The sequence below is a fragment of the Dryobates pubescens genome, chromosome 3, assembly GCF_014839835.1.
Source record: "Dryobates pubescens isolate bDryPub1 chromosome 3, bDryPub1.pri, whole genome shotgun sequence".
Taxonomy (NCBI): Eukaryota; Metazoa; Chordata; class Aves; order Piciformes; family Picidae; genus Dryobates; species Dryobates pubescens.
Window position 1 is genome coordinate 12,486,704 of NC_071614.1, and position 16,161 is coordinate 12,502,864.

The 16,161-nt window shown below is 52.4% G+C and overlaps 1 protein-coding gene across 1 annotated transcript in view; it reads right to left on the reverse strand.

The window, feature by feature from the left end:
• Window positions 1-16,161, reverse strand: part of LAMA3 (laminin subunit alpha 3) — a 169,955-nt gene that overhangs the window by 106,373 nt on the left and 47,421 nt on the right. Inside the window, exons 13-21 of the mRNA XM_054180143.1 lie at window positions 16,039-16,138; window positions 13,509-13,561; window positions 12,277-12,382; window positions 9,663-9,762; window positions 7,703-7,859; window positions 5,147-5,279; window positions 2,835-2,977; window positions 1,173-1,273; window positions 905-1,058 (exon numbers count right to left, since the gene is read on the reverse strand). Coding sequence (XP_054036118.1) covers window positions 905-1,058; window positions 1,173-1,273; window positions 2,835-2,977; window positions 5,147-5,279; window positions 7,703-7,859; window positions 9,663-9,762; window positions 12,277-12,382; window positions 13,509-13,561; window positions 16,039-16,138 — 1,047 coding nt within the window. The remainder of the gene's footprint in view (window positions 1-904; window positions 1,059-1,172; window positions 1,274-2,834; window positions 2,978-5,146; window positions 5,280-7,702; window positions 7,860-9,662; window positions 9,763-12,276; window positions 12,383-13,508; window positions 13,562-16,038; window positions 16,139-16,161) is intronic.

Consider the following 16,161-nt stretch of genomic DNA (forward strand, 5'->3'; position numbering starts at 1 on the left):
TGTCCAACCTAAATCTCCCCTCCTCAAGTTTCAAACCATTGCCCCTTGTCCTATCCCCACAGCCCTTCCAAACACTCCCTCCCCAGCCTGCCTGTAGGTCCACTTCAGACATGGAAATGCTTCTCTTCTCCAGCCTGAACAGCCCCAATCTTTTAACCTGTCTTCCCAGGAGATGTGCTCCAGCCCTCTCATTATCTTTGTGGCCTTCTCTGGACCCACTCCATCAGGTCTATATCTCTCTTGTGTTGGAGGTCCCAGAGCTGGACACAGCACTTCAGGTGAGGTCTTTCCAGAGCAGAGCAGAGGGGCAGGATCCCACTCTCCATCTCTGGCCACACTGCTTTGGCTGCAGCCCAGGCTGCCCTTGGTCTTCTGGGCTGGCAGTATGCAAGTGCTGCAATGTCTCAGCAAATGACTCCCAGCAGAATGGAAGCAATTCTTACTGCTATCATTTTGTCCACTAGCAAGAGTCAGGCAAGTCTCAGGTGATAGAAGGAGAGGGAATGGCCTGGAGTTGTGCCAGGGGAGGCTTAGGTTGGGGATGAGCACAAATGTCTTTGCTGCAAGAGTGGTCAGGGCTTGGCAGAGGCTGCCCAGGGAGGTGGTGGAGTCCCCATCCCTGGAGGTGTTCCAGAGAGCTGTGGCCATGGCCCTTGGGGCCAGGGTTTGGTGGCCATGGTGGTCTTGGGTTGCTGGTTGGACTGGATGATCTTGGAGGGCTTTTCCAACCCAAACAATTCTGTGATTCCATTAATCACAGTGCTGCAGAGCTTGGCACAGAGCCTCTTTCAGGCATGCCTTACAGACCTGCAAACCCTCAGCTGGAAATCTGCGAGCATTTCAGTGCAGCAGATTCACAGCCAGCAATGCAGGTGGGGCTGCAAGCAGCAGGCAGGATCCTGACCTCTCTTCCACTGATGTGGGCCAGCACTGGCTGATCAGGAGTTGGCTGGTGCAGAGGTATCCTTCTGAAGTCTCCCCCACGTCTGAAATGCGCTGCCTCTGAGCCCAGGACACAGGAAAAGCTGCCCAGCGGCAAATGCTGGTAGAGCAAACAGCTTGGAGGAAAACAAAACAGCAAACAAGACAGAGGATTAGTGTTGCTTGCAAGTGCAGCAGGAGGCCAATAAAATAATGCCAGGCAGTGGTTTATCTGGAGCACATATACTGACTGCTCTGTGGAAGTGTCCCCTGAAGGGCTGCAAGGCTCTGTCACTCGGACCTGCAGGATGGATGCTTCGTAGTAATCACTGGGTAAGAGCACCAGATAATCCTGGGAACAAAGGGCACAGCAGCAGATTAGGAGAGGGACATCTCAGAGCTCTCACAATGCAGCCCTGAGCAAAACCAACCCCCTAAGTGAATGTTCCAGAGGGGACCTGCAAGAGGGGGATTGATTTTGCTACCACACAGGCCAACGACATCAGATTTTGTCTCCCTAACTCTATACCTCAAGGGATCACAGAATCATTGAATTGTCAGGGTTGGAAGGGACCTCAAGGATCATCCAGCTCCAACCCCCTGCCATGGGCAGGGACACCTCACACCACATTTACTGATGATCTGGATGAGGGCATGGAGTCCATAATCAGTAAGTCTGCAGATGACACCAAGCTGGGGGCAGGAGATGATCTGTGAGAGGGCAGAAGAGCTCTGCAGAGGGACCTTGCCAGGCTGGACAGATGGGCAGAGGCCAAGGGCAGGAGATTGAACACATCCAAGTGCCAGGTGCTGCACATTGGCCACAACAACCCCAGGCAGTGCTACAGGCTGGGGTCAGAGTGGCTGAGAGCAGCCAGGCAGAAAGGGACCTGGGGGTACTGATTGACAGCAGCTGAACAGGAGCCAGCAGTGTGCCCAGGGGGCCAAGAAGGCCAAGGGCATCCTGGCCTGCATCAGGAAGAGTGTGGCCAGCAGGAGCAGGGAAGTCATTGTGCCCTGTGCTCAGCACTGCTGAGGCCACACCTTGAGTCCTGTGTCCAGTTCTGGGCCCCTCAGTTTAGGAAAGATGTTGAGCTGCTGGAAGGTGTCCAGAGAAGGGCAACAAAGCTGGGGAGGGGTCTGGAGCACAGCCCTGTGAGGAGAGGCTGAGGGAGCTGGGGTTGCTTAGCCTGGAGGAGGCTCAGAGGAGACCTTCTTGCTCACTACAACTCCCTGAGGGGAGGTTGTAGCCAGGTGGGGGTTGGGCTCTTCTCCCAGGCAAGCAGCACCAGAACAAGAGGACACAGTCTCAAGCTGCAGGGGAGATTTAGGCTGAAGGTGAGGAGAAAGTTCTTCCCAGCAAGAGAGATTGGCCCTTGGGATGTGCTGCCCAGGGAGGTGGTGGAGTCCCCATCCCTGGAGGTGTTTAGGAAGAGCCTGGCTGAGGCACTTGGTGCCATGGTTTAATTGATCAGATGGTGCTGGGTGATAGGTTGGACTTGATGATCTCTGAGGTCTTTTCCAACCTGGTTAATTCTATTCTATTCTATTCCATTCCATTCCATTCCATCTTGGTCATCTGTGGCTGAGGCAAGCTTTAGACACAACATCTGATGTGAAGGAAGGGTGAATCTCTGTCAGCATATATGCCCAGCCCATTGTGCTGTGTTTTAGTACTCTTTCACCCTTTCAAAGTACAGATTCCAGACAGCCTTGAGGTCTGTAAGGCCAAGAGAAACTGGAGCAGGTGAAAGGCAGAGGTGAAGAAAGGAAATTAAAAGAGAGACAGAAGTGTGAGTTGGACTCTCCTCACTACTGCTGAATTTCAGTTGCTTGCTTCCTGGCAAGGAAGTGCAGAGCAACACTATCATGACAGCCCTTCAGACACTTGCTCTCCTCAATTGTTCTCTTACCAAGAGGACTTCCTCTGCCATTATGCTGACATTCCACGTGCCTGGAGCCAGAGAGAAAGGCTCTGCAGAGCTTTTCCCTGGGATTGTGATGAAAGCAGGCTCCTTACTGGGTGGGAAGACAAACTCCTTGTTCTGAGCAGCCCCTGCCAGCAAAAGAAAGAAAGAAATCCAGTCAAAACTCAATTAGGGACTGTGTAAAATGTCTGTGCTGGCTTGGTGAGCTGGGCTGAGGAATTCATCCACTGCACTTGGCCTAACAGGAGGTGGTCAATGCCCTGCTCTCAATGTGCATTAACAGCGCATCCAAGTACACAGAGCAAGAGCTAGGCAGGGGTTGGGTTTGTTCTTATCAGTCTTGAGCAAAGTGGCTCAGAAAGGCAGAGCTCTGCCCCTGTGGTGGCCAGGATCTGCAGAACTCTGAACTGCTCACTTCCTCCTTGCCCCTTCCATCATTTTCACAGGATCACAGCACATTAGAGCTTGGAAGGGACCTCAAGAGCTCAGCCAGTCCAAGCCCCCTGCCAAAAGCAGCATCACCCAGGGCAGTTCATGCAGGAACACATCCAGGAGGCTTTGGAAAGGCTCCAGAGAAGGAGACTCCATAACCCCCCTGGGCAGCCTGCTCCAGGGCTCTGGCACCCTCACTGTACAGAAGTTTCTCCTCATGTTGAGCTGAAACCTTCTCTGTTCAAGTTTGTCTCCACTGCTCCTTGGCTTATTGCTGTGCACCACCCACAAGAGCTTGGCCCCCTCCACTTGCCCCCCAGCCCTCAGCTATTGAGAGACATTGATCAGATCCCTCTCAGCCTTCTCCTCTCCAGACTAAACAGCCCCAGGGCTCTCAGTCTCTCTTCCCAGGGGAGATGCTCAAGTCCCCTAAGCATCCTCCTGGCTCTCCCTTGGCCTCTCTCCAGCAGGTCTCTGTCTCTCTGGAGCTGGGGAGCCCAGAACTGGACACAGTGCTCCAGGTGTGGTCTGAGCAGGGCAGAGCAGAGGGGGAGCAGAACCTCCCCAGCCCTGCTGGCCACACTTTTCCTGATGCAGCCCAGGATCCCATTGGTTCCTTGTCCACCAGGGCACATTGCTGTCCCATGCAGACCTTGCTGCCCACCAGCACTCCAAAGTCTTTCTCCATGGAGCTGCTTTTCCCCACCCAGCCTGCCTCTGCATGCCCCACAAGAGGCTCAGCTGACACAATGCTTGTTCCCATGCAACTCTGCCAAACCTTTCAGACACTGGAAGCTCTCAGTGGCACTTCAAGTGTTTAGTCACAGAGAGTACCTGAAGGTAACTTCTGAGCTGGATGATGTACAAGGGGAAGGCAGCTGTGGTGTGCTTTATCAAAGAGAAGCCTTCCTATCAATATTAAAGGTTTCCTCTTTGAAGTCCCAGGGGCACAGACCAAAGCTGGTTCCCTGTGTCCCAGGCAATAAAAGCCAGATATGACCAGGAACTGCTGCTGCTCTGCCAAGTGATATCTGTGTGGTCTAGTTTTGGCTCCTCTGAAGGGATGGCTAAAAGGATCTGTGACTAAAATCCCATCAGTATGCTGAGGTTAGGCACAGCAGGAGATAACTCTGTATATAGGCTTGATATGCCTCTACTATGCCAAGGCTGTGGAGTACTTCTCTTGTACCAGGGCCCAAAAGGCATCACATGCTGCTGAGGTCTGTATCAGACCTAACCTCCTATGAGGAAAAATGTCTTGGCTGCAGGAGTGGTCAGGGCTTGGCAGAGGCTGCCTAGGGAGGTGGTGGAGTCCCCATACCTGGAGGTGTTCAAGACACCTGTGGCCACGGCACTTGGGGGTATGGTTCAGTGGCCATGGTGGGGTTGGCTTGCTGGTGGGACTGGATGATCTCAGAGGGGTTTCCCAACCCAAACAATTCCATGATTCTATAACTTGGTAGAGTGGATTCATCCTTAAGTAAATGTAATTCATAGGCTGGAGTCTGAAGGCTCCTTTAAACTGAAACACTAAAGGCAACTCAACCAAGCTCTTTCTGTGCTGCCTTCCCTTCCTTAAAAAGCTTCCTAAAACACAAGTTTCACAGCTTCCAAGTGCAGAAAGCACTGAGGCTGGCAAACATCTGACAAACAAGAGCTGCTTGGTGCCACAAGCAGAGGCCTGATGCAAACAGAGCCACATCAGGCACACAGCAAAAAAATACAGCAGCAGAAGCACAGAAGCATCAGGGCTGGTAGGAGAGACTCATTTCAAGGGACATGACAACTCTGACCTAGGAGCAGCTGGAACAGGCTCCTGGGATCTGCCAGAGCTCAGCTCTGTTGGGCCATTGAGCTGCACCTACCTGTTCCAGGCTGAGCCTGGCAAGCAGAGAGGCGCCCAGGCAAGGCCTCACCTCCAGGGTTGAGGTACCTCAGGACAATGTGGAATGAGGAGGGCCTGGATTGTTCCACAGTCACACTTAGCCTCACTGCATCCTGAAAAAGGGAACAAAATGAACTGTGCTGGCTTGAAATTACCCCCAGATCAAATTCCCAGACCAGCTCAGCAGAAGGCAAAACCTGCAATCAGAGAATCATAGAATCCTAGAATCAAGCAGGCTGGAAGAGACCTCAGAGATCACAGCATCACAGTATCACCAAGGTTGGAAGTGACCTCAGAGATCACAGCATCACAGTATCACTAAGGTTGGAAGTGACCTCAGAGATCACAGCATCACAGTATCACCAAGGTTGGAAGTGACCTCAGAGATCACAGCATCACAGTATCACCAAGGTTGGAAGTGACCTCAGAGATCACAGCATCACAGTATCACTAAGGTTGGAAGTGACCTCAGAGATCACAGCATCACAGTATCACCAAGGTTGGAAGTGACCTCAGAGATCACAGCATCACAGTATCACCAAGGTTGGAAGTGACCTCAGAGATCACAGCATCACAGTATCACCAAGGTTGGAAGTGACTTCAGAGATCACAGCATCACAGTATCACTAAGGTTGGAAGTGACCTCAGAGATCACAGCATCACAGTATCACTAAGGTTGGAAGAGAGCTCAGAGATCACAGCATCACAGTATCACCAAGGTTGGAAGAGACCTCAGAGATCACAGCATCACAGTATCACTAAGGTTGGACGTGACCTCAGAGATCACAGCATCACAGTATCACCAAGGTTGGAAGTGACCTCAGAGATCACAGCATCACAGTATCACTAAGGTTGGAAGTGACCTCAGAGATCACAGCATCACAGTATCACCAAGGCTGGAAGTGACCTCAGAGATCACAGCATCACAGTATCACTAAGGTTGGAAGTGACCTCAGAGATCACAGCATCACAGTATCACCAAGGCTGGAAGTGACCTCAGAGATCACAGCATCACAGTATCACCAAGGTTGGAAGTGACCTCAGAGATCACAGCATCACAGTATCACTAAGGTTGGAAGTGACCTCAGAGATCACAGCATCACAGTATCACTAAGGTTGGAAGTGACCTCAGAGATCACAGCATCACAGTATCACCAAGGTTGGAAGTGACCTCAGAGATCACAGCATCACAGTATCACCAAGGCTGGAAGTGACCTCAGAGATCACAGCATCACAGTATCACTAAGGTTGGAAGTGACCTCAGAGATCACAGCATCACAGTATCACTAAGGTTGGAAGTGACCTCAGAGATCACAGCATCACAGTATCACCAAGGTTGGAAGTGACCTCAGAGATCACAGCATCACAGTATCACTAAGGTTGGAAGTGACCTCGAGGATCATTGAGTCCAACCTATGACCTAATCCCAAACACCTCCTGACAACTAAACCATGGCTCCAAGTGCCACAGCCAAGCCTTTCTTGAACACCTATAGGGACAGGGACTCCACCACCTCCCTGGGCAGCACATCCCAATGGCCAGTAACTCTTTCTGGGAAGAGCTTTCTCCTCACCTCCAGCCTAAACCTCCCCTGGCACAGCTTGAGACTGTGTGCTCTTGTTCTGGTACTGGGTGCCTGGGAGAAGAGACCAACCCCCACCTGGCTACAACCTCCCTTCAGGCAGTTGGAGAGAGCAAGAAGGTCTCCCCTGAGCCTCCTCTTCTCCAGGCTAAGCAACCCCAGCTCCCTCAGCCTCTCCTCACAGGGCTGTGCTCCAGACCCCTCCCCAGCTTTGTTGCCCTTCTCTGGACACCTTCCAGCAGCTCAACATCTTTCCTAAACTGAGCAGCCCAGAACTGGACACAGGACTCAAGGTGTGGCCTCAGCAGTGCTGAGCACAGGTCACAATGACTTCCCTGCTCCTGCTGGCCACACTCTTCCTGATGCAGGCCAGGATACCAGTGGCCTTCTTGGCCCCCTGGGCACACTGCTGGCTCATGTTCAGCCTACTCTCTAGCAGTAAATCAGGTCCCTTTGGATTACAGAATACACAATTAACCAGGTTGGAAAAGACCTCTGAGATCATGGAGTCCAACCTATCACCCAACACCATCTGATCAACTAAACCATGGCACCACACACCCCATCCAGGCTCTTCCTAAACACCTCCAGGGATGGTGACTCCACCACCTCCCTGGGCAGCACATCCCAATGGCCAATCTCTCTTGCTGGGAAGAATTTCTTCCTAATATCCAGCCTAAACCTCCCCTGTCCCAGCTTGAGATTAGTGAGATCCTCTCCTTCATTCTGATCCTCTCCTTGGTTCTGCTCCCTGACCCTGCACACACACACAGCAGTACCCTAGAAACACACATATCATAGCATCAGTCAGGGTTGGAAGGGATCACAAGGATCATCTAGTTCCCAACCCCTGCCATGGGCAGGGACACCCCACACTAGATCAGGCAGGCCAGAGCCTCATCCAGCCTGGTCTATGCTTTCACCCCCAGAGCCTTGGCTGAACTGGCAGCTTACTTGTATGGGGGACATCTGGGCATATCCTCTCCAACTGAACCCTGGAAACTCCTGAGGATCATAGCCAAAGCGAATTTCCATGCCCTTGGCAGTGGTACCATCTTCAACCTCATACTTCATGTGGTGCAGATCAGGGAAGAAGTAGTTTTTTTCAGGCCTGTCAAGGAGATGAAGAAACAACAAAGCATCACCAGCTGCCATGTGGTCTACACCTAGCAGCATAAAGCAGTGGGCATGAGCATAGCCAGCAGGGCCAGGGAGGGGATTCTCCCCCTCTGCCCACTCTGCTGAGACCACAGCTGGAGCTCTGGGGCCAGTCCTGGAACCAGGAAGGATCTGGAGGTGCTGGAAGGTGTCCAGAGAAGGGCCATGAGGAGGAGCAGAGGGCTGGAGCTGCTCTGCTCTGCAGACAGCCTGAGAGAGTTGGGGTTGTGCAGGCTGGAGAGGAGAAGGCTCCCAGGAGACCTCATTGTGGCCTTCCAGGATCTGCAGGGGGCTCCAAGAAAGCTGGGGAGGGACTTTTGAGGGTGTCAGGGAGGGATAGGACTGGGGGGCATGGAGCAGAACTCGAAGTGGGGAGATTGAGATTGGATGTGAGGAAGAAGTTGTTCCCCATGAGAGTGGTGAGAGACTGGCACAGGTTGCCCAGGGAGGTGGTGGAAGCCTCATCCCTGGAGGTGTTTGCAGCCAGGCTGGATGTGGCTGTGAGCAACCTGCTGTAGTGTGAGGTGTCCCTGCCCATGGCAGGGGGGTTGGAACTGGCTGCTCCTTGAAGTCCCTTCCAACCCTGACAGCTCTGTGACTCTATGATTCTATGAGGTGACCTACTGATGAGTGAGGATAGCAGCTCAGAAATTCAAGACAGCTGATAAGAAGGATGCAATCAGTTCTGGGATTCTGTTGGTCAGGGCTTGGCAGAGGCTGCCCAGGGAGGTGGTGGAGTCACCATCCCTGGAGGTGTTCCAGAGAGCTGTGGCCATGGCTCTTGGGGCCAGGGTTTGGTGGCCATGGTGGGCTTGGGTTGATGTTGGACTGGATGAGCTCAGAGAGCTTTTCCAACCCCAACAATTCTGTGGTTCTATGATTCCAATGAGAATTCCCTTTCCAAAAGCTTTCACAGCTTACACACTTCTCCTGCATAACTCTTGGCAGACACAGAGCTGCACAGGGAACAACACTGCTGCAAGCCAGGGGTTGGGGATTTGAAGGAACAAGGTTAAAATAGCTTCTTAAAATCACAGAAGGAAACTGCCCAGCAAAACTGATATCAATAATATAACAAGCAGGAGCAGGGCAGGGATTGTCCTCCTGTGCTGGGCACTGGGGAGGCCACAGCTTGAGTGCTGGGGTCAGTTTTGGGCTCCTCACTCCAAGGATCTTAGTGGGCTGGAGCAGATCCAGAGAAGGGCAACAACGGTGGGGAAGGGTGTGGAGAACAGGGCTGGGGAGGAGCAGCTGAGGGAGCTGGGGGTGTTGAGCGTGGAGAAGAGGAGGCTGAGGGAGACCTCATTGCTCTCTACAGCTCCTTGAGAGGAGGCTGCAGTGAGGTGGGGGTTGGGCTCTGCTCCCAAGGAACAAGTGACAGGATGAGAGGAAATGGCCTCAAGTTGTGCCAGGGGAGACTGAGGTTGGACATTAGAAGAAACTTCTTCCCAGAAAAGGTTCTCCAAGCCTGGCACAGGCTGCCCAGGGAGGTGGCTGTATCCCCATCCCTGGAGGTGTTTCCAAGAGGCAGAGATGTGGTGCAGAGGGCCAGGGTTTACCCCAGCCCTGGCAGAGCTAGGGACTGGATGAGCTGAAAGGGCTGTCCCAATAAAACCATGCTATGCTTCTAATGCAATTTATCAGTTCATTTATGAGCAAATCCAGAACCTCACATGAAAGACAGCCAGGGGCCTGTGGGCAGTGTCAAAAGCACTATGCTGAGGCACAGGCTACAAGGAGCTGCAGCCAGACTCACTCCTGACAGGAGGTCCCCACGACGTGCGCCCGGCACTGGCAGCCGCCCCAGGGTGCAGCACACAGCGGGCTGAGAGCTCCTCCAGCGTCACACCAGCAGCCTGGCAGGCAAAGACCACAAGCCAAATGTCAGAGAACAAACTGATAACAGTTATCACATCCCCCCACCCCCTCCCCCTTGCCTGCACAAGTTAAACATCACTAAGGATTCATTTCCTATTTGTAGGGCCCCTGTAAGAGACTAAACCTTGCCTCTCCTGATGTTAATCCACAAGGATCAAATCACCTTTGCTCCTCACCCAGACAACAGCTGCCAAGGGAGGGGGTGGTGAGCAGGTGCCACTGGGCAAGGACTCCCTGGAATGTGCACAGACAGGATCATCTCTACCCATCAGCTACCCAGGAAAGGGAGGATGGTGGAAAGGATTCAATGGATTCACCACCTGGACACAGACCTAAAAACACCTGTGACTAAAAACTCTATCAGAGACCTGAGCACTGCCTGCTCAGGAGAAGAGCAAGGGAGAAGCAAATACAAGGAGAGAAAAGGACAGACAGGAGAAAAGACATCACCATGGAGCCTGGAGGCAGCAGACCAGGAGGATCCCTCTCTCCATGTCCCAAAGTTCTGCCTGCTGCAACTCATGGAGCTGAAGAGGCTGCTCAGGGAAGGGCTTGGGCTTGGGCTTTGGGATCTCTCCCTCCCCTCCTCCAGCAGAGGACAGCACAGCCAACAAGGATGACATCTCCACGCCAAAGCAGCAGCAGCCTTCCTCCACAGACCCAAAACGACTTGGGGGGTGGTAATATAATTCCTTTCTTCTTCTCTCTCCCCCTTTTCCCTCTCTCTCTCCCTTCTTCTGTCAATAGAATTCCTTTCCTCTTCTCTCTCTCTCTCTTCTCTTTCCCCTCTCCCTTCTTCTGTTAATGTAATTACTTTCCTCTTCTCTCTTCTCTTTCCTCTCTCTCTCCCTTCTTCTGTTAATATAATTCCTTTTCTCTTCTCTCTCCCTCTCTCTCTCCCTTCTTCTGTTAATATAATTCCTTTTCTCTTCTCTCTCCCTCTTCTCCCTCTCTCTCTCCCTTCTTCTGTTAATATAATTCCTTTCCTCTTCTCCCTCTCTCTCTTTACCCCTCTCTCTCCCTTCTTCTGTTAATATAATTCCTTTTCTCTCTCCCTCTTCTCCCTCTCTCTCTTTCCCCCCCTCTCTCCCTTCTTCTGTTAATATAATTCCTTTCCTCTTCTCCCTCTCTTTTTCCCTCTCTCTCTCCCTTCTGTCAATATAATTGCTTTCCTCTTCTCTCTCTCTCTTCTCCCTCTCTCTCTCTATTTCCACCCCATCCTCCTCCCTTCTTCTGTTCCATCCACTCTATTCTGTTAATAAATAGCCTCCAGGGCTGTTGATATTTGGGGCTCATTTGTGCCTTTAATTTCATGACAGAGGAATGTTCCAAAGAACTGAGGCTCTCTCCCTCTCTGGACCAGGACAGCCCCTCAGCCTCTTCCCCACACATGGAGAAGCTGCACTGCTTCTGCCTTCCCATCTTTGTGGTTGCTTGCTTTATTCCCCCCTGGAAGGTGACAGGAGGCAGTGTTTTTCCAAACCCACAAGCCCTGAACCATGCCACATTGCTGCAGGTGTGCAGAAGAGCCCTTCAGAGATGGAGCCAATAAGGTAGAATTTCTACAACCATACCACAACGAACAATTGCAAACAACCCAGAGCCCAAAATCTACCTTAGGAAAACGATAAGGTGTGACTTCTGCAGCCTCTGCTGCTTCTCCCATGCTTAGTTTGTCCTGCAAAACTGGCTCCCAAGAACACAAGTGTTCACAGAACAGCACATGCAAGCTTTTAACCATGCTGGATAACACCACTGAGTGAATTTCTGGAGGACACAGGACTTGGGGCAGACACTAAAAGGCACTTTTAGTATCAAGGTCTAAGGCAGGAAGCAAAATGGCTCTCTGCTCAGCACTGCTGAGCCAACACTTAAGTTTTACCTCCCTTAGCAAACTCTTTCCACTGAAACTGGTCTCCTGCCCCTGTGCTGGGCACTGGTGAGGCTACAGCTTGAGTGCTGGGCTCAGTTTTGGATCCCTCACTCCCAAAAGGACATTGAGAGGCTGGAGCAGGGCCAGAGAAGGGCAACCAAGCTGGGGAAGGGTCTGGAGAAGAGGGCTGGGGAGGAGCAGCTGAGGGAGCTGGGGGTGTTGAGTGTGGAGAAGAGGAGGCTGAGGGAGACCTCATTGCTCTCTACAGCTCCCTGAGAGGAGCTGGAGCCAGGTGGGGGTTGGGCTCTTCTCACAGGTAACAAGCAACAAGGATGAAAGAAAAAGGCCTCAGGTTGTGCCAGGGGAGGTTTAGGTTGGATATTAGATAAATCTTCTTCCCTGCAAGAGTGGTCAGGCCCTGGAACAGGCTGCCCAGGGAGGTGCTGGAGTCACCATCCCTGCAAGCATTCAAAGCCAAAGTGTAGCTGTGGCTCTCAGGGACATGCTTTAGCAGCAGCCTTGGTAGTGTTGGGGCAATGGTTGGACTCAATGATCTCAAAGGTCCCTTTCCAACCTCAGTGATTCTCTGATTCTCTACTAAAGAGCCCCAGCACATTACCTTGGCAGCCAAAATAATTCTTGTCTTGGAGAGCATGAAACCCAGCTTGGCAAGTGTCACAGGAACCCCCACAAACATTTGCTTTGCAGTGGCAATGTCCATTTGCCTGGCAAGAAAGGAAGCTCATCAGACAGGCCCCAGCACCTTTTGCAGAACTTGAATCTTTCAATCCCCTCTAAGACTAAAGAGGGAAAACATTCAAATCTTGACACAAAAGAGCAACAGGTTGCCCAGAGAAGTGGTGGAGGCTCCAAGCCTGGCAGTGTTGAAGGCCAGGGTGGATGTAGTCTTGAGCAAGCTGGGCTGGGAGGAGGCATCCCTGCCCTTGGTAGGGGGGGTTGGAACTGGATGATCCTTGAGGTCCCTTCCAACCCAAACAGTTCTATGGTTCTATGATTCTGATCTAGTGTGAGGTGTCCCTGCCCATGGCAGGGGGTTGGAACTGGATGATCCTTGAGGTCCCTTTCCAACCCAAACAATTCTATGGTTCTATGATTCTGATCTAGTGTGAGGCATCCCTGCCCATGGCAGGGGGTTGGAACTGGATGATCCTTGAGGTCCCTTTCCAACCCCAACAGTTCTATGATTCTATGATTCTGATCTAGTGTGAGGTGTCCCTGCCCATGGCAGGGGGTTGGAACTGGATGATCCTTGAGGTCCCTTTCCAACCCCAACAGTTCTATGATTCTATGATTCTGATCTAGTGTGAGGTGTCCCTGCCCATGGCAGGGGGTTGGAACTGGATGATCCTTGAGGTCCCTTCCAACCCAAACAGTTCTATGGTTCTATGATTCTGATCTAGTGTGAGGCATCCCTGCCCATGGCAGGGGGTTGGAACTGGATGATCCTTGAGGTCCCTTCCAACCCTAACAATTCTATGGCTCTATGAGACCTTGAGCAAGCTGGGCTGGGAGGAGGCATCCCTGCCCATGGCAGGGAGTTGGAACTAGATGATCATTAAGGTGCCTTCTAACCTCAAAGCATTCTATACTCCCTGGACACCTGCCATCTACCATCTTCAAGGAAATCCATGAACTCAGAATGAGGACAAATGGTCAGAACTTTTGCACATCTCCAGGATAGCCAAAAATCCTGCCTAAAACCTTTTCCTTGCTGTAGAAACCCAGCCAAGGTATGTGCAAAAGAATTAATAAGTACCAGGATTTCTACCTCAGCCAACTGCTACAACAATTTACCTCACAAAAATCCATTCAGTTCATGCCTGGCCTTACCTGCTGGCACTCTCCAACTCCACTTAGTGTTCCTCTCACATCACACTGGCAGGCTGCATAGATAAAAACAAGACAAGATGCATTTTGTCTCTCCCACTTTGCAGGAAAACCAACCCACCCTCAACCTGCAGCTCTGAACCACTGCACAACCTGCTGGGGTTTACTGCTGGAAGGTTCAGAGAGGCAGATGGATACTGCCACAAGCTGGAAGAGATTGAGACTGGAGATGGGGAAGAAAGTCTTTGCAGTGAGGGTGGTGAGAGACTGCACAGGTTGCCCAGGGAGGTGGTGGAAGCCTCATCCCTGGAAATACTCAGGGTCAGGCTCAATAGGTTCTGAGCAGCCTGATCTAGTGGAGGATGTCCCTGCTTACTGCAGGGGGCTGGACTGGATGAGCTTTGCAGGTCCCTTCCAACCCAAACCTGTCTATGAGCCACAAGGTGAGAAGGAAAAGCAAAACAGAAAGAATGTTGGTTGCTGAGCACTCCCCAGGAGCCAGCAGTGCCCTCATGCAGCCCTGCAGGCAGCTGTGTGCTGGGCTGCAGCCAGAGCAGAGTGGGCAGCAGGGCAGGAGAGGGGATTCTGCCCCTTGGCTCTGCTCTGCTCAGACCTCACCTCCAATCCTGCCTCCAGCTCTGGTGTCCCCAGCAGGAGAAGGACACAGAGCTGCTGGAGTGAGTGCAGAGGAGGCCACAGAGATGCTCCAAGGGCTGGAGCAGCTCTGCTATGAGCACAGGCTGAGGGAGCTGGGGGTGTGCAGCCTGGAGAGGAGAAGGCTCCAGGGGAATGTTAAAGCTGCCTGCCAGGACCTGAGGGGAAGTCTGCAGAGGAACTTTTCCTGAGGGTGTCTGGAGACAGGACAAGGGGGAATGGTTTGAAGCTGAGGGAGAACAGGGTTAGACTGGAGCTGAGGAAGAAGTTCTTCAGTACAAGTGTGCTGAGACTCTGGCACAGGTTGCCCAGGGAGGCTGTGGCTGCCTCCTGTCTGGAGGTGTTCAAGGTGAGGTTGGATGAGGCCTTGAGCAGCCTGGGCTAGTTGAGAGGTGTCCCTGCCCATGGCAGGGGGTTGGAGTAGATCACTAAGGTCCCTTCCTAACAAAGCCATTCTGTGTTCCCATATGTGATTGATTTAGTGTTGTGTTTTGAAGTGCTCTAACCTGTGTTTAGCAGAACTGGTCTTGAGTTTGGGTTTACAATTGCTTAGAAACATTCAGATGAGGAGAGGGCTGGAGCTGCTCCCCTATGAGGACAGCCTGAGAGAGTTGGGGTTGTGCAGGCTGGAGAGGAGAAGGCTCCCAGGAGACCTCATTGTGGCCATCCAGGATCTGCAGGGGGCTCCAAGAAAGCTGGGGAGGGACTTTTGAGGGTGTCAGGGAGGGATAGGACTGGGGGGGATGGAGCAGAACTCGAAGTGGGGAGATTGAGATTGGATGTGAGGAAGAAGTTGTTCCCCATGAGGGTGGTGAGAGCCTGGCACAGGTTGCCCAGGGAGGTGGTGGAAGCCTCCTGCCTGGAGGTGTTTGCAGCCAGGCTGGAGGTGGCTGTGAGCAACCTGCTGTAGTGTGAGGTGGCCCTGCCCATGGCAGGGGGATTGGAACTGGCTGAGCCTTGAGGTCCCTTCCAGCCCTGACAATTCTGTGATTCCATGAAATGCAAGCACAGCTCTTTGGCTACACAGTATGGCAGGTCCTGGGTCAGTGTTAAAGGCAGCAATCCTGTCTCACTTCAGTAAAACCCCCACAGGGCTGTATGAGGTACACACCAGTGTAACCCAGCACTGCCCATGGTTTTCACTTCTAAAAGTAACTGCTGGGATCACAGAAGCACAGAGTGTGACCTCTGGAGATCACCCAGTCCAAGCCCCCTGCCAGAGCAGGGTCACCCAGGGCAGGGCACACAGAACACATCCAGGTGGGGTTGGAAAGTCTCCAGAGCAGACTCCACAACCTTTCTGGGCAGCCTGCTCCAGGGCTCAGCACCCTCACAGGGACAGTTTTCCCTTCTGTTCCCCTGGCACCTCCTCTGCTCCAGCTTGTCCCCAGTGCCCCTTGTGCTGTGCTTGGCCATCCCTGAGCAGAGCCTGGCTCCAGCCCTGCACATCTTTTTCCCCAGCAATGAGGGCAGCCCTCAGGCTCCAAGCCCCAGCTCCCTCAGCCTGTGCTCACAGGGAGAGGTTCCATGGCCTGCAGCAGCTTTGTGCCTCTGTGCTGGACTCTCAAGCAGTTCCCTGAGGTTCTTGAAGAGAGGGTCCCAGAAGTGGAGACAATATTCTAGATGTGGCCTCACAAGGGCAGAATAGAGGGGGAGGAGAACCTCTCATCATCTACTCCCCACAGCCCTTCTAATCCACTGCAGGATGCCCTTGGCCTTCTAATGGGTCATTTGTTGTTCAATTCAGCAGCACAACCCCCAGGCTGTTAACAGGAGCTGTGAAACTCACTGAGCACCAGAGATGGGGCACTGAGGCTGACTTTCCACAGAAATGAGCACATTCCATAAGCCAAAGAATTATGTCATGAAGAAGCTGTACCTGTGCATCCCTCAGGGTTTTCTTTGGCCAGGTTCCAGTACAAGGGCTTGCATTTACTACAGGTAGGACCTTCAACGTGCTGAAGACATTGACAGAAGCCCTAGTGACAGAAAGCAGTTAAAA